Source organism: Mobula hypostoma, chromosome 21 (genome assembly GCF_963921235.1).
Source record: "Mobula hypostoma chromosome 21, sMobHyp1.1, whole genome shotgun sequence".
NCBI classification, from domain to species: domain Eukaryota; kingdom Metazoa; phylum Chordata; class Chondrichthyes; order Myliobatiformes; family Myliobatidae; genus Mobula; species Mobula hypostoma.
Window position 1 is genome coordinate 23,998,768 of NC_086117.1, and position 18,175 is coordinate 24,016,942.

The 18,175-nt window shown below is 42.5% G+C and overlaps 1 protein-coding gene across 3 annotated transcripts in view; it reads right to left on the bottom strand.

Moving 5' to 3' along the window:
• Positions 1 to 17,966, bottom strand: part of LOC134359868 (inactive phospholipid phosphatase 7) — a 49,353-nt gene extending 31,387 nt beyond the window's left edge. The window contains exons 1-3 of one of the 3 annotated variants that reach the window (XM_063073641.1): positions 17,297 to 17,966; positions 16,009 to 16,107; positions 6,396 to 6,445 (exon numbers count right to left, since the gene is read on the bottom strand). In XM_063073641.1, the coding sequence (XP_062929711.1) occupies positions 16,025 to 16,107; positions 17,297 to 17,738 (525 nt within the window). In that variant the 5' untranslated portion in view covers positions 17,739 to 17,966 and the 3' untranslated portion in view covers positions 6,396 to 6,445; positions 16,009 to 16,024. Of the gene's footprint in view, positions 1 to 6,395; positions 6,446 to 16,008; positions 16,108 to 17,296 lie in introns of those variants that run through there. The other 2 variants (XM_063073640.1, XM_063073639.1) reach the window with 2 other exon arrangements.
• Positions 17,967 to 18,175: the final 209 nt, after the last annotated feature.

Consider the following 18,175-nt stretch of genomic DNA (forward strand, 5'->3'; position numbering starts at 1 on the left):
GGAAGTCCTGACGAAGGGTCTCGACCTGAAACATCGACTGTACCTCTTCCTAGAGATGCTGCCTGGCCTGCTGCGTTCACCAGCAACTTTGATGTGTGTTGCTTGAATTTCCAGCATCTGCAGAATTCCTGTTGATGGCTGTAATCATGTTACTTTTGTGTGAGTCTCTAACATTAGCATAGCACTGCACTTGTTGTAGAACACATTGAGAAGTCTTGAGGTTGTCAAAATACTATATATGCTTTCACTTCCTTTCACTGTAGAGGAACATTATTTGTAAACATATACAAAATGGAATTTGAATACCATCTGGGTGCCGGCCCAAAACATCGACTGTACTCTTTTCCATAGATGCTGCCTGGCCTGCTGAGTTCCTCCAGCATTTTGTGTGTGTTCTTGAATACTATCTGACCATCCTAGTCTAGTCTAGCACCCTGTCTTCAGGGTTGGCTCCTTCATTTCTCAAAATCTATCACCCGTTATTTCATTTCTGATTTTAGTCAATTGTGCAGCCATGTTTCTAATAATCAGAGCCAGTGGAGATGTCAGCACTGTCCCCACCTAGCAACAGATGTTAGCATCACAGTCCTCTGCATTTTCCCCACAGGTTTCTCCACCATCACTAGAATAGATGATCTGGCCACTATTGTATTGTTGTGTGTGAGATGGGCCTTTGCACAAATTGGGAACCTTGTCTCCCTAAATGACGCGGCTGATCACTCTAAAGTGCTTTGGAGCATCTAGGCAAAAGATGGCATAAAATGAAATAAGCTTCTTTAAAAATCTTCTCATTGGCTTCTGGAGGTGATGCTGATGTTTAGCACAATGATTTTTCTTAATGTTTGTACCTATTAGGTTATGAAGTTCAGTGATGGATGTTAAATCGTCTAGAAGCCTTGTCGTTATCAATGGTTGGTTATGAAGCCCAACAAATGTCCCAAGGTCTGGTGATTGGTTGGTTATGATCATAGGATCCTTGTGCAAAAGTGGGGGGCATTAAAAATGAGGTGGAACTGAGATTTTGAACAAGCTTCCACGAGATTGATCAAATTGATATAATCCTTTTTCATGGTACAGTGTAAATTATATTGAAAATTTATCAAAGCGGCAGAATCCTTTGTCAGGGTTCTGAGGATATACTTGTATTTGTTGAACACAGTGTGCTGGTGTATGCTGTGTTTAAACAAGTTTCTACAATATCAATGATTGTGTTCTGTTTGTAGTGCCTCTTTCCTGTGTGTTCTCAATGTCATGGATCAAATGTGTAAATATTTAAACATCTTTAAAAGGTCACATGATAGCTTTGTGACTGACTGGGACTGGGGAAATTAATAGTTGATTAGAGAAGGAGTATCTAATCTTTTGGTCAGGTATGTAATCTACTGCCCAGCAGTGGAGTAATCGAGAAATGTCTATTTGGGGCTTAGGTGGCTACAGGCTTAAGAGGGTTCTGTGTTCCAAAGTCATGATGGAAACCGGACTCCATTCCTGCGTGCTTTAAATTTTACAAGACTCCTGCAAAAGAAGAAGGTGGTCTAAGTACTGCACCAAAGTCATGGTCAGACACTGTGCGCTACGGGATAGCGAGGCACTCATGGGGTTCTGAGTGACTGATGCAACACAAAAACCACAGCCTCTCTAAACCGTTCTTTGTTTTTTACTGTTTGATGTCCAGAAGGATGCATACACCCAGAAAGAGGAACGGGAAGGGAAAAGAGGGTGGGAACTGTGAGAGAGGAAGGAAGATTGCAACATAAAAAGCAAAGAGAAGGGGTTCAATGGGACATTTTTCTGTAACTGCCACAACAAAATGACTCATTGCTGCTTCTCTTTTCCTCATTCTTGTTCCAAAGGCCAGTCTGTGTATCAATAACGATCTAATTGTCATTCAGTTTTAAGACTTTTCAGATAGCGACCTTTCTCCTCCCGCCATAATCCACCTGTAGTAACTTTATAACACTGCCAAGGTGATAAGTTCTCCATGAGCAGGAAGCCTTAACTCTGCAATACCACAGAGCAGGGGCTCCCAGGCTGGAGTCTAGGCACACTTTGCTTAACGGTATTAGGTCAATGGCTTAACAAAAGAAAGAAACCCCAGCCATAGAGGCACATATGCATTTGAGTCATAAAACTAAAATGATATCTAGCTGAAAATGGGGAAAAAAGGGCAACATATTCTAATTACGTCACTGCTCTCTCATGGCTATTTCTGAAATATCTTATAGATTGTGGGTTAAGTGGAAGAGTTGTGGGGGTTTAACAAGTGCCTGTTGTGCCAGAAACCATAGAAAATGATAAATTTGTTATTTTCCACTCCTATTCATAATATAGTTTGCATGCAGTTGCATCCTTTCAGTTATAAATCATTTCCTGTGCTCTGTGTGCGTTTGAGTACAATGTTTTTATCTGAGGCTTGGAAACTGCACTGGCAAAGGAGTTACAGGCAGTTGAGAGGCCCGGGCAGCTATTTATATAGCAACTTTGCATCTGTTCCTTCAGTATCAATTGTTCAGTGTCTGGCAAGTCCAATCCAGACAATCTTTTAACTGATTTCAATTATTAATGTTAAAAATATGAAGGGCTTGATCTAGTTGAAAACGAGAATAATCCACAGTATTGTCCCAAGTATCCTGCAACCTTTGGGGAGGAAGTACTCTACGGGTTGGGAGGTGCCACATTGTGGATTACTTGTGCTGCTTTATTCTTTCAACATGATAACTCTTGATGACTTCCAATCAAACTCACTGAGCCAAAAAATAAATAATTGTAAGTGAGGACTTTTTTGTCTTCAGACAGCGAATGCTCTGGATATTTTTCAGAAAGTACATTTTATATTTAATTTTTTTTTCTGTTTCTTCTTTCTTCTCTCTTGATCCGAGTTTCCTTTCTCACTCTGTTTTTATTTCTGACTTGGCATTGCCTTTACTCACTCCTTCTCAGTTCTTCCATTCCTTAATAGTCAATTCTCAAACTTCACTGATTAAGAGAATAATTTGTTGGTTTTGTGATTCATCAAGGTCCCAGATGTCCTGTCACTTGTTCAACAGCATATCTGGGCAATTTTTTGTTGAAATTTAATTGTGCTCAAACCAGATTAGGTAATGAGGCATACCATAAACAGCCCTGCTCCAGCAAAATGTGGGCCATTATTTTGGCAATGCATGCCACGGAATGTTAGGCTGACAAACGTCGACTGCACTCCAGTGGTGCAGTCTGACAATTTAAATGAGGTGTGAACGCCAGGCTGTCAGCCATGGCTCAGTCAGGGCCGCCTTGCCCCTGTATCAGAAGGGTGTGGATCCTAAATCCCTGAACAGAGTGAGGTAATGAAAGAGCGCTGCACTGCTGAACGTGCTGTCTGCTGGAAGGAACATTAAGGATCTATCCCCCCCCCCCACCACCACCACACACACAAGCAGACGTGAACAATTCAGCAAATGGAAAGCAGGATATCCTGCTAACACCATCATAATGCAGAAGTTAGTCGATAAATTAGGCAGAATAAAAATAGAAGGTGGTTTTTGAAAGGCTGCCAACACTCCAAGTGAAATAAATCATACAATCCATATGCAACGAATCTAAAGATGCTGGTGGAAGTGGAGATGGAAGAGGGTGGGTCTCCACCTTCCCATCCTTCTCCGAAATGTCAGATCAGAATCAGGTTTAATATCACCTGCCCGTGTCGTAGGATTTGTTAACTGAGTGGCAGCGGTGCCATGCAATGCAAAATAACCATTGGGAAAACAATAAATACATCAATTAGTCACTAAGATGTGAGGGGGACCGAACAATTACAGATACTACGTTTTGCCCCAAGAAGGAGAGAGATTGAGAGAGTGAGTGGGAATCAGAATCACGTTTATTATCACCAGCATGTGTTGTGAAATTTGTTAATAGACAATAGGTGCAGGAGTAGGCCATTCGGCCCTTCTAGCCAGCACCACCATTCACTGTGATCATGGCTGATCACCCACAATCAGTAAACCGTTCCTGCCTTCTCCCCATATCCCTTGACTCCACTATCTTTAAGAGCTCTATCTAACTCTTTCTGGAAAGCATCCAGAGAATTGGCCTCCACTGCCTTCTGAGGCAGAGCATTCCACAGATCCACAACTCTCTGGGTGAAAAAGTTTTTCCTCAACTCCGTTCTAAATGGCCTACCCCTTATTCTTAAACTGTGGCCTCTGGTTCTGGACTTCATAGCAGCAGTTCGATGAAACATAATGTAGAAGAAGAAAAAAAATAACATTAATAATTGAATAAGTAAATCAATTTCACTATACATATATTGAATAGATTTAAAAATTGTGCAAAAAACAGAAATAATATATATTTTAAAAGTGAGGTAGTGTTCATGCATTCAGTGTCCATTTAGGAATCGGATGGCAGAGGGGAAGAAGCTGTTCCTGAATCGCTGAGTGTGTGCCTTCAGGCTTCTGTACCTCCTACCTGATGGTAACGGTGAGAAAAGGGCATGCCCTGGGTGCTGGAGGTCCTTAATAATGGATGCTGACTTTCTGAGACACCACTCCTTGAAGGTGTCCTGGGTACTTTGTAGGCTAGTACCCAAAATGGAGCTGACTAAATTTACAACCCTCTGCAGCTTCTTTCGGTCCTGTGCAGTAGCCCCTCCATACCAGACAGTGATGCAGCCTGTCAGAATGCCCTCCACGGTACAACTATAGAAGTTCTTGAGTTGTTGACATGCCAAATCTCTTCAAACTCCTAATAAGGTATAGCCCCCGTCTTACCTTCTTTATAACTACATCGATATTTCCTACAAGTCCAGATAAGAATATAACAGATACAATTTTTAATCTGAAACCCTTTGATAATGGTTCAATATCTTACATTTATGGTCTACTGTTGGGACTGAAAAAGGCCTCTTTAGATAAAATTAAAGGAGATTGGGAAAAGGATTTACAGATTTTCATATCTGAAGAGAGCTGGAAGATTATTTTAAAATTGATTAATTCTTCATCATTATATGCTCGTCATTCTTTATTACAATTCAAAGTGGTACATAGAGTTCATATGTCTAAAGACAAGCTCTCCTGTTTCTACGCAGATATTTCTCCTTACTGTGGTAGATGTACTAATGGAGTGGCCACATTAATTCATATGTTTTGGACATGTCCGAGCCTTGAAAAATTCTGGAAAGATGTATTTCAAACTTTTTCTGCACTTTTCAATGTCAGCTTTAAGCCCAATCCTTTGACTGCCTTGTTTGGTATTGTTGAGGATAGTGCTACAAAATTGAAGCCATCTAATTTGTGGGTATTGGCCTTTATGTCTCTTATGGCCAGGAGGGTGATTTTGCTCAAGTGGAAGGAGGCCGCCCCGCCCACTCATGTTCAATGGCTATCTGACGTTATGTTATGCCTTGATCTAGAGAAGATTCGTTGTTCGATTTCTGATTCTAAACATGATTTTCTAATGTTATGGGGACCCTTTCTGAGTTATTTTCACAATCTTTGAACTGTTATTAAAGTATGGATCTGAGCCATTATTATTATAATATCATATGGTAATGTATTTTTCTTTTTTCTTTTTTTTTACCAACCAGCTCATTTTGGTAATGAGGGTAAATTTTTAAAAAATACAATTATTTTATTTTATTTCATTTCATAATCCAATCCTTTTTTCTACACGATTGATTTGGAATATGGGATACTGTGATCATATTACTGTGATTTAAATGTAATGTAATTCGTATTTTTACTTGTATCCTTATGAATTTTGTATTTGTATTCATGCAATTTATATAATATCAATAAAAATATTGAAAAGGAGAATGCTCTCCATGGTATATCTACAGAAGTTTTTGAGTGTATTTGTTGACATACCAAATCCTTTCAAACTCCTAATGAAGTATAGCCACTGTCTTGCCTTCTTTGCAACTACATCGACATGTTGGGACCAGGTTAGATCCTCAAAGATCTTGACACCCAGGAACTTGAAACTGCTCACTCTTTCCACTTCTGATCCCTCTATGAGGATTAATATGTGTTCCTTCGTCTTACCCTTCCTGAACTCCACAGTCAGCTCTTTCCTCTTACTGACATTAAGTGCCAGGTTGTTGCTGCAGCACCACTCCACTAGTTGGCGTATCTCACTCCTGTACACCCTCTCGTCTCCATCTGAGATTCTACCAACAATGGTTGTATCATCTGCAAATTTATAGATGGTATGTGAGCTATGCCTATCTACACAGTCATGGGTATAGAGAGAGTAGAGCAGTGGGTTAAGCACACACACCTGAGGTGCACCAGTGTTGATCATCAGCGAGGAGGAGATATTATCACCAATCCACACAGATTGTGGTCTTCCAGTTAGGAAGTCGAGGATCCAATTGCAGAGGTAGGATCAGAGGCCTAGGTTCTGTAACTTCTCAATCAGAATTGTGGGATTGAGCGAAAGTGACAACCAGCATTGGGCAAGGAACCTAACAGTGGAAGAGACAAAATTATTTGGTAAAATATGAGTTAATAATTGAGGTCATTGACTTGTCGAACATGATGGTGTTTAACAGATTTAACTGAGTCGTTTGGTGGAGGATTGTGAAGGTGGTGCAGATAGTGTTGTGCATACAGACACTGACAAAGTACGATGTAATAAACCTGACAGCAAAATTGAAAGAATTGTGCCCGTGTAAGTAAGGAAATTGGCCAAATGCCAGAAAGCAGAGAATATAGGTCATTTACTTAACAGAGGAAAGGGTGCAGTGCTGTTCCCTAAGAGTCAGCATTGGGTGACTGCTCTTTTTGATATATAATACTGTAATAATAATGCACTGTACATCAAAGGAATAGTAACTTGGAATTGTCAAGGACACAATACTGAAATGGACACATGGACACATCCATAACAGACAAGATCTGGCATAGAAATGGCCATTTTGGACAGAAACTAAATGATGCAGATTTAATGGAGACGCAGCATCATAAATAAATGACAGAAATTTTTGAGAGTGTCATGATTTCACAGGTTTATTAAAGAGACAATTATCATCCTTGACATTAGAAGTGAAGGAACAAGAAAGCTATACTAACCCTCCATGATACACTGACTGGGCCACAGCTGAAGTTTTGTGACTAATGTAGGCACCACACATTTGGATGAATGTTAAGGCCTTAGAGAGGATGAATGAATAATGAGGTCAGACCGGAAAAGCTGGATCACTCTCTCTACATCAGGATAAGTTACAGGAAGATTTAATGGATATATTCAAAATTATGACGGATTTGAAATAAGGCAAAGCAGCTTCCACAGGCAGAAGGTACAGATTTGTTAATTGGCCAAAGTTTTGGAGCGAATAAAAGGAAGCACTTTTGTTCCATCCACTGCAACATGCAATATCTCCCTGTGGACACCCATTTCAATTCCACTTCCCATTCCCATACAGACATGTCCACCTACAGCCTCCTCGACTACCACGATGATGTCTAATGCAGGTTGGTGGGGCAACACCTCATATTCTGTCTGCGTATTCTCCAACCTAACAGCATCAACAGCAATTTCTCCAACTTCTGATAACCACACCATTCTGTTTTCCTTGTTCCACCCCCCTGTCTTCCCCCATTCCTTGATCCTCTCACCCGCTCTCTTCTCCTCCCTGCCCACCACCTCCCTCTGGTTCCCTACCTCCTATTTCATTGGCTACTATCCTCTTCTATCAGATTCCTTCTTCTTCAGCCTTTTGCTTCTTCCACCTATCTCCTCCCAGCTTCTCACATCTTTTCCTTCATCCCCGCTTACCTACCCACCCAGCTGGAGTCACCCATCACCCGCCAGCCTGGGCTCCCACTCCTCCTCCTCCTCCTCCTCCTCCTCCCCCCCACTTCATGTCCCCTTTCTTTCCAGGCCTAATGAAGGGTCTCAGCCCAAAATTGTTCATGTGCCTCCATGGATGCTGCCTGACCCGCTGAGCTCCTCAGTATTGTGTGTGTGTGTGTGTGTGTGTGTGTGTGTGTGTGTGTGTGTGTGTGTGTGTGTTTGTGTGTGTGTGTGTGTGTGTGTTGCACTTCCATTTTTTATGTCATGGGTTATTGTGATCTAGGATACCTGCACAGATGCTGCCTGACCTGCTGAGTTCCTCTATTTTGTGTGTGTTGCTTGACATTTTTTTATATCATGGATTTTATATCCCAGAATGAACTGCTTGAAAGGCTGTTAGATACAGACTCAACGATAATTTTCAAGCAGCAGTAGGAAAAGTAGTTGAAGAAGGACCTCCTCAGAGAGATGGGAGAAATGCAGGGTGGATTATTTAGAGGTTCTTCAGACAGCTGACATGGGCAAACGGTCCAAATGCCATTCTTCTTTGCTACATCATTGTACCATTTATGAAATATTATAAAAGTGCAAGTTTCCCCTATTTTTTTTCCTATCTTATTTCACCAATAGACAGCCTACACAGAAAAGTAGGGTTGTCAGTTAGCCACTCATTATATTCCCAAGGAAATTAAAGTTAGACTGCTACTGGAATATGATGTGATCAAGTATTTAATAGATTAGAATGAGTGGTTACGGGGTATCTACACCTTCTGATCAGAACATCAGGCCTTTTAACAGTAAAATCAGGAATCACTGTACATGCTATGAATCCAAATGCTAAACAATAATTGGAATCTCCAGGTCCAAAACTGGGTGAACTTTGTTAGGTAGAAGTATTAAAGAATACGAGTCAAAACCAGGTAAATTCGTGCAGGTAAATTACAATCTACAACAATTTGGCAAGTGTTTGCTCCATTCAGCTGTCCTCACATTTTGGATTGCTTAACCCCACATGGGATTCCAACCTTTATTGTGATAAGACTGCCGAACGGATCCTGACCCGGATCTGGCCCGTACCCTCCAAATATCCGGACCTGCCTCTCGGTTTTTTTGCACTACCTTACTTTCCATTTTTCTATTTTCTATTTATGATTTATAATTTACATTTTTGATATTTACTATCGATTTGTAATCCAGGGAGCGGGAAGCGCAGAATCAAATATCGCTGTGATGATTGTACGTTCTAGTATCAATTGTTTGGCGACAATAAAATATAAAGTATTATGCCATGGACCAAAACCATTAAGCAAAGGGTCCATGTAGCCCCACATTAGCATCATTTCCTGTTCCTCTCACCCTCAAGTATTTAAGTACAATGGATTTCAGTTTTATATCACGAATGAACTGCTTGAAACTGTTGGATACTCATCGGGACCCATCGGGACCAATATATTTTGGCCCAATTAAGCCACTGCCCTAATTAATTGAAGTTTCGTGGAAATAGTTAACTAGGTATAAAAAAAAGACAAACTGAGTAACAAATTGGAACACTACCAATGCTACTGCAGTACTATAAAACTGCGTATTAATTCCTAATAGTTACTGATGGAAGAATTCATCCACATTGCATTTTTTTGACCGTAAATGAACAAAATCAGTGCAGATAATGGACTGCCTTGATACGGTGCAGTTGACAAGTGCACTGTCCAAGTCTTCATTTTCGTTGTAATGTTCAAGATGATTGTTGATGCCTTCAGACTCTTCCTAATTCCTAACTTGTTGAAGTAGTGAAATTGTTTCATTTTCACTCACGGCCGTTTCTGGCATCTCCAAGCCTGAATACTTGAAACCGCAGTGAGCAAAACAGTTCTGAATTGCCTCACTGCTCATTTCTCAGCAAATATCAGTGACAAAAAAACTCTTCCCTTTGAACACAAGCAACTGACGCTATTTAAAAACTTTTCGCTTGAAGCACAGTGTTGAGTCTAACAGCCAAGTGCACAAGATTTATGGTAGTTAGAAACTGTTTGACAACAGTCTCCTGTCCCAATTAAGTGGCATAGTGTCCCAGATAAATGAAGGAAATCCCGACTATTTTCTTGATTAGTTTTTGTTGGTTAAGAGTTGTCCCAATTAACCAACGGCCCAATAATTGGAATCCAGTGTATATCTTTGTTATTTGCTTCGATCACTCTACATTAGTAAGCAGAGTGTTACGAGAATACACATAAAATTAAGATGTTTGCTGGCCTGGGTTAGCATCAGTGACATCAGCAGTTGGTCTGCCACCTGCCCTCAGGGGAAGGAGAGATAAGGAACAATGGAGCAGCGTCTGGAGATGTGTAATGAAGGGACGTGGGAGAGGGAGAGCTGTCTGGAGCGGCTCCCCCTTTGAACCCTGAACTGTTTGAAGTGATGGACAGGCGATACCCCAGCAGGGGGATAAAAAGGGACAGGTTCGCTAAGACAGGGACACACGCCACCCGAGGTAACGAGACCCTGGAAGCGGTGCGCCTCTCACGAGTGGGTGAGAAGTACCAGACAACGACCAGGGTGGAAAGGTACGATCAGCGGGAACCCGGTGTGTGTCCGCCCTTGCCTGGGTGCCGGGTTCACTGCAGAGGATCGACCGCATCTGGAGGAGGGGTCACAGTCGGTGACCTCAGGTGACATCACCAAGGACCCGCCCAAAAGTTGCTTGTGAGCCATCTCGCCGGTCTGTGAGTGAAGCCGTGTCTGAATGATCAGTTGTTCCTGTTCTATCTCTCTCTTCCCCCACGTTGTCCATCGCCATGGCAACGATTACTGCGAACTGAACTGGACTGAACTTTGAGTCATTTTGAAATTTGGTCATTTACCCCTAGACAACGATAGAGCTTGATTGATGCTGTTATCTTAATTCTGTGCACATGTGTGTTTATCATCGCTGAACTGTTGCATTTATTATCCTTTCGATTACTGTGTTGCTTGTTTCTTTAATAAAACTTTCTTAGTTCTAGTACTCCAGACTCCAACTGAGTGATCCATTTCTGCTAGTTTGGCAACCCAGTTACGGGGTACGTAACAAGAGTAACTGTGTAGGGCTGAATGGTGTACTTTCTTACTCTCATTACAGGCAATCAATCCACTACATTACTATGCCTCAGTAATAATTTGAACTTCCTCTCGATCTTTCTTGGACTTATTTACAAAGTTGTTTTCAACTCCTGCAGGGGAATAAACACACATTCAATGGTCCTGCCTTAAACACAAATTGCACAAAAAAAAATTAAGATCCATGAATATCTGCATTACCTACACCCTTCCACAGGTTTTACCTATAACTTGGTTGCACTAATCCATAGATTGCCAGTTCTCTATGATGGTCCCAGAACTCAAGATTGATTTTCAAAGCAACTTCATGGTAAAATTACTGGGTTCCTTTAAACATTTCATGTATTTACCTCAAGATGTTAGAGTTGGCCAAGGAAAAATCAGTAGTGCAGTGGTGTGGGAAGACTGCATCACAGCGATGGGTAATGACTGGCTGTTAGCATTGAGGTGGGAGGAGAGAACCATTGGCAAGAAGAACTCATGTGATGAAATGAAGTCTTTAGAATTACATCCAACCAGATTTTATAACCCCAATGCCTTTAAGGAAATTCCATTATAACAAAGTTTGGGCTGTTAATTGGTATAACACCAACTGTCACCAGTTTTGTTGGCTTCCAATTTCATGAGTTAAATGGGACATTATTAAGACTTTAGAATAGTAATCCAGAGGACCAATCTAATAATCCAGAGTGACACGAGTTATTCTTGTATCATTGGTATTCGTAAAAATGGCCAAGAAGTTATGGCAGATTAATTCACTAACATCCTTTAAAGTTAGGAGACCAGTCACGGGAGCTGTAAGACAGGTAGTGTGAGAAACCATTCAGGTATACTTGCCAATCAGAGCTGGTAATATAAAAACAAACTTTTACCTAGGTCTTCATCTCCAGATCTCATAGGTGTAGCAGCCTGACTGGCCAATCAGTAAAGTAACACTGGCTATGCTATTGTCGGTTCTGGGTGCCTTGTCTAAGGGACTTTAAATTCTGTGGGCTATTACACATGATGGACAGTGGGGCAAATAGCCTGTAGCTTCCAAGTAATACTAAGTATTCTGCGTTTACCCACCCACTGCAGCATGTGTTCTTTTGTGCCCCTTTGATTAAATTATTTCTGGACCCATGACATCAAAAGCACTCATTTAAGTAAGGTTTTGGCCTAAACTAGGCTTTAGCATGCAGAGATTGTTAAATAGTTGTAAAGTAGGCTACCCAGATTAGAATGATTAACACTGCTTGCACAAAAGTAGGGAGCTCAGCAGGAAAAGTGAAATCATTCAACAAAGTAAGGTTCAAGACCTTTTTAAGAATCACATTTACAAGTTATTCCCAAGCCTTGGTTAATAAGAACAACAGATGTTGTCTGTTCATTGTGGAAGTTTTACACTGTTCAAGGATCATATCTGATCGCCACCTCATTCCCTGTCTTGGTTCTGTCATTCGTACCACATCATACCAATGATGACAAAAACATCAATCTGAATTCAAAATTTCCAGCTGACCCCCTGACCCTCAACAACTTTCTGTTGGTCCCTTTTCCACATCTCTTTTTGCCCTTTTGTGTTAAGTTGTACATCCTGTTGTCTTATTAAATGGTCTCAGCAAAATAGCAAGGGAACGTTTCTAGAACTGTTTTCAAGGTTCTGCAAAATATTTAATGGCCAATGGAACTTTCCTGTAGGATTGCAATGAAAGTAACATGTAATTTCTGCATTGCAAAACCTTCATACAGAAGGTCATAAACACCAAATGATCTGTTTTAGAAATGGTTCATGTTGAGATAAATATTAGTCAAGAGTTAAGGGATAACTTCCTGGCTCTTCTTTAAAATTAGTGCCACACAATCATTTGCTTCCAACAATAGAAACATAACATTAAAATGGTATATTAGTCTACTTATTTTAGCTTAAAGCTGTATAATACGTCAAGAATCTACTGCTCAATCATAGAGACCTTTCATTCCTCTTTTGCACCTAATGCAGTGACAGCAGGTCTATTAAAAGACACTTGAATTCTGTTTCATATCAAGTTGCTTCAACATGTTTACAAGGCAGCCCAGCTGGTAACAGTCTTTGGATCTCAATATTATTCCTGTTTATCATGTTATGTTTGTGGGAGCTCAATGGAAAGGAAATGTGACCTGTTGTAAGACTTGGTCAGTCAAGTTTTGGACCAGGTGCTGCCAATACAAAGAACAGCCTATAATCCATATCCTGACCAGTTCTAGATAGCTGGGAGATGGAAACAGGCTGTCAATAGTGCAATCAAAGAACAACATCAAGAGTGCCGATTAAACACAGGTCATTAGGTTTCTAATGCCTCACAAAAGCAGAAATGAACAAAAACAGAACAACCACATTGGAACAATAACTCATTCAAATAGGTCAGAGTCTGTGCTCTGAAAGAGCTCTTCCCCTTTTACGCAAGTGTTATTAAATACAACACTATCAAGTATTTATTCATTCTGGTTTTTTGTGAGTAATTAATGAATCTACTTTGGATGCAAAAACCCAGACCATAGCAATATGATGCCTGAAGTTATCTCTTCTCAACTCCCAGTGTTGGTCTCTGCTCCTGGTGTCAGTTATTACTCCCAGCGTTGGTCTCTGTTCCTGGTGTCAATTATTACTCCCAGCGTTGGTCTCTGCTCCTGGTGTCAGTTATTACTCCCAGCGTTGGTCTCTGTTCCTGGTGTCAGTTATTACTCCTAGCGTTGGTCTCTGCTCCTGGTGTCAGTTATTACTCCCAGCGTTGGTCTCTGCTCCTGGTGTCAGTTATTACTCCCAGCGTTGGTCTATGCTCCTGGTGTCAGTTATTACTCCCAGCGTTGGTCTCTGCTCCTGGCGTCAGTTATTACTCCCAGTGTTGGTCTCTTGTCCTGGTGTCAGTTATTACTCCCAGTGTTGGTCTCTGTTCCTGGTGTCAATTATTACTCCCAGCGTTGGTCTCTGCTCCTGGTGTCAGTTATTACTCCCAGCGTTGGTCTCTGCTCCTGGTGTCAGTTATTACTCCTAGCGTTGGTCTCTGCTCCTGGTGTTAGTTATTACTCCCAGCGTTGGTCTCTGCTCCTGGTGTCAGTTATTACTCCCAGCGTTGGTCTATGCTCCTGGTGTCAGTTATTACTCCCAGCGTTGGTCTCTGCTCCTGGTGTCAGTTATTACTCCCAGTGTTGGTCTCTGCTCCTGGCATCAGTTATTACTCCCAGTGTTGGTCTCTTGTCCTGGTGTCAGTTATTACTCCCAGCATTGGTCTCTGCTCCTGGCATCAGTTATTACTCCCAGCATTGGTCTCTGCTCCTGGTGTCAGTTATTACTCCCAGCATTGGTCTTAGTTACTACTCTCAGTATCAGTTATTACTCATGCTGTCAGAATCAGAATCAGATTTAATATCACCGGCACACGTCGTGAAATTCGTTATCTTTCACAATTATGCGGGCAGTGGGAAAATGATTCCTCTTAAGTTTCTTGATCTCATTCCTGGAGATTCAGTGTCATGTGACCCTGCCACTTTGACCTGGCCCAGCCTTTGTTAACCTGGTTCAACACTTTCCTTTATTGGGAACGTCCTCCTCCTTGCACAAATTTTCAGGTTTATGGTTATGAATATGCTAAGGTGGGGGGAGGGATTATTACTTACGGTTGGTGTGGGAGGGGGTGATGTTGGATTGTTGAGAATGAGTGCTCAGGTGTGGGGATGTGTAGGCAAGGGTCGGTCAGGATGCGGAGGCAAGGGTCAGGTTTAGTGTGAGGGGTCAGTTACATTTATTATTCCTCTAGTTAGTTGCTACCAGGTTCCTTATGGTCGTTAGAGCTGAGGGAGGTAGTGGGGACAAGCTTCCGCTACCTACTAAATTCTCCCAATGGCTTGCATCTCAAATAGTCTCTGACAGCCAAGACCAGCTCCAGGCCTTCATGTATGAATGAGCCAATAACCCCAGCAGAACTGTTTCTACTGACAGGAGAAGGGGCAAAACCGGGTTCTTGGCGCATTAAAACCAGTGGCTTTGGGCAGATGAGGCTCGTCGCCTGTGGTTGGCACCCCATCTAGGGGAAGGAAAACTCTGATCTCAAACCTCCGCTTCCTTGCATCTATACCCACGTATTTGGGGGTGGGGGGGAGGCTTCAGGAGTAAACCTTGAGGAAAAATCCAAAGCTGGAGTCCCTAAGGCAGTTCTACAATTGAGTTGAACACTGGCAACTTTGTGACAGCACTGGTGCCAAATTGCAGCGGTCCCTGCCGTTCCTTTGGGTTCATCAGCTGCGTGGAGAGGGGGAGCCTGCAACATGGGCGTGAGCTTGCTCTCCATAGCATGTTGTCCTGGCTTGCATATCACGTAGACAGCTAGGGTGCAACATCCACAGTCGATTCAACAACAGAAGGCCTCAGTTGCTACCAGTGCCATGTTTGGTTCCCACTGCTGGTGTCAGTTACCGCTCCGGGTCTCAGTCCCTGATCCCAGAGCAAGTACTAATCATACAGTTGCTGATTGCTACCGCCATCAGCCATTGTTCTGGGTATCAATGTCAGCTCCCGCTCCCAGTGTTAATTATTAATTCTTTCAACTGCTGCCGCTACATAGGTAGCAGCTCAGACTCCAGACTCCCGCTCTCAGTTCCTGCTCCCAGAGCCAGTTAACATCCCTGGATTCAGAGGGCAGAAGGGCCGGGTTCAATCCACAAGTTACTGCTCCCAGTCATAGTAACCGTTCTCAGTCCCAGTATCAACTACTGTTCACCATGTCACTTGCTGCTTCCACTATCAGTTGTGCTCATTGTCGGGGACCATTACTGTTCTGTTGTCAGTAGCAAACCCCTGTTGTCAGCTACTACTAATGGTGTCACTGTCAGTGCTCCTGATGTTAGGGTCAGTAACTGTCCTCCATCAATGTCCGTTTTCATATTTCTTCTAACTTAAGAGACCACTCGGCCCTTCAGGTCGATGCAACTCCAGGAGCATCCCATTATCCTATTTTCCCAGCTGTTCCCTTGTAACTCACTCATGTCACATGGCCACGAACTCCACCTTGATCCTCTTTCCGTCTACGCCAGGGTTCGTTAACAGTAGTCGTTAACCGTGGCCTACAACACCCCACTGTGTCAGGCGTGCGCAATTGCTCTGACACTGCGCCTTCAACTTACCCCAGCACCATGCTCTTCATTGCAAACGCTTTTCATCCACGTCCTCAGCTCCAGCAGCACAGAGAATAAAATGCCGCAAGTCATAAGGGCTGCTTTGACCTGTGGATGCAAACTGGATTTAAGTCCCCATCACAGACTTAACGACTAAATCCAGGCCAGTGCTCTGTGTTGTCCTGAGCAGGACAGCCTAGTCAGAAGGCTCTTTTCAGCCGATTTCTTCACTGTCTTCTTGGGTGACTGTAAGTTCACAGAGCCAATGTTTTGAAAAAGAGCAGTGGATTTCTCCCTGATGTTGAGGTTAATTGTACTCATTCCTCACTCTGGGAGGTCTGGAGTTCCCTCCCAAAATCTCTCCATCCGTCTTTAAGACAATCTTTAAAATCTGACTCTTCGACCAATTTTTGTACACTTGCTCTCACATGTCATTCTGTTGCTCAGTGTCAAATCTTCCTCAGACTTATCGGTACGTTAATGATGCTTTATAAATGCATATACCACTGTTATTACATTGTGACCAACATACAGAGTGGACTGCATTAGAAATGTTCCAGCTTCATGAAACAATAGGAATACACTGTAAGGTATCAGGGATAGAATAAAATGTTCATTTACATATTCAAAGTGTAATAAAATACTCATTTGCATATAATTCACTTTGTTATTACTGACAGGCTCAAAGCTCTGATTTAGGGATTCATTTACCAATAAGGCAACCACACTAAGAAGCGTTTTTTTTCCAGACTCCCCAGCCTATTATATTCAAAGTGTAATATCAAATAATCATGGTCTCAGAAAGCATACCAGAGGTGCCATCTTTGGTTAGATGTATTCCTGGGGTTTGTCCTCTGAATGTCCAACCTAGGTAAAAGCTCTTTCCCTCTCTCCCTAAACTCCCAGTGATTCCCCACCCCTGTATTCTGCTCAAATCAGTAGCCCAATGTATTAGTCCACATTTCTGAGTGAGTCCAAGGTTGGGGTCCACATCTCCAGATGGTAGGAAGGACTGGTGGGGCAAGAGGATGCTTGGGAGAGTCTATGGGCTGGAGTTTGCACTCGCCATCGTGGGAGAAGCAGAACCAAAAACCATGAGCGAAGCCTTCAACATATACAGTACTCCAAACGCAGAACCTGTTATTATCCCACAGAGTGACCATTGACCCAATTCCCATTGCACTTTGCCCTTCTCGTGGCAAAAGTGCTCAGCTGATCTTCAGTGGCATCTGCTGTAGTTAAATCTGGAAAGCAAGTGATTGAGAAATACACTCTATTTCTAAAGAGCACAACTCACCCATTAAAAGATTTAGAAGGACCTCTTGCCCGGCTACCGTGTTACTCTTGGTCAGGCAGAAGACTGTGCCGCCAATCCAGGGGATGCCATGACCTGTGATTCCAATCAGCTTGACAATGGGCCTGGCGCTGCTCCAGGTCGAGGAGCTTCTGGCACAGACCCCCATCCTTTTGGACAAGCAGATATCAATAGCCAGCAAGGAGTTAATAGCAATTCCTTTGAAGGAAGGGTTGAGCTGCATGCAGTCCTCCTCCGGTAGCTGGGCGGACTCCTTGCTGTCTCCCGGAGCCTGCTGCGGCTGCCCCGGCTGTCCGCTGTACTTCCTCGGCGAACTTCTCCCTTCAAGGACGCTCCTCATGGGCTGATTGAGAGACATGAACTCGGGTCTGTTTAAAACATTGTTTCTCTCCTTGGCCCTAGATCTGTTGTGCTGAGCTGGCATTGCAGACTATCTTGTTTTCATCCACTTTTAAACCAAAATAGCGGGGAGGGGGAATCTATGATGCGGGGAATTGAGATTTGTTAGCACTGCTCTTGTCAGGCTCCTGCACCGGTTAAAATTAGATGGGAAGAATTCAAAACCTATTTACTGGGCAGCTCATCCTTGCCTGACAGCGGCACATGCTGCAACTGATTGACATTAGGCCCAGCCAATCAGCAATTCCATCCACCTTTGGCGGCTCAAAGCCTATGACAGCGAGGGTTGGTACTTCGGTTTATAATTGCTCCTTCATTGGCTGTGTTGGCAGTGCATTATGGGTTGTGTAGTTCCATTGTACAACAGGGACGACAACAATAGAATTTGAGCACGTTCCTTATTGAAGATATGGAAACACTATTTTTGGAAAAATGCGAGGCGATTACTTATAGTTATATTTA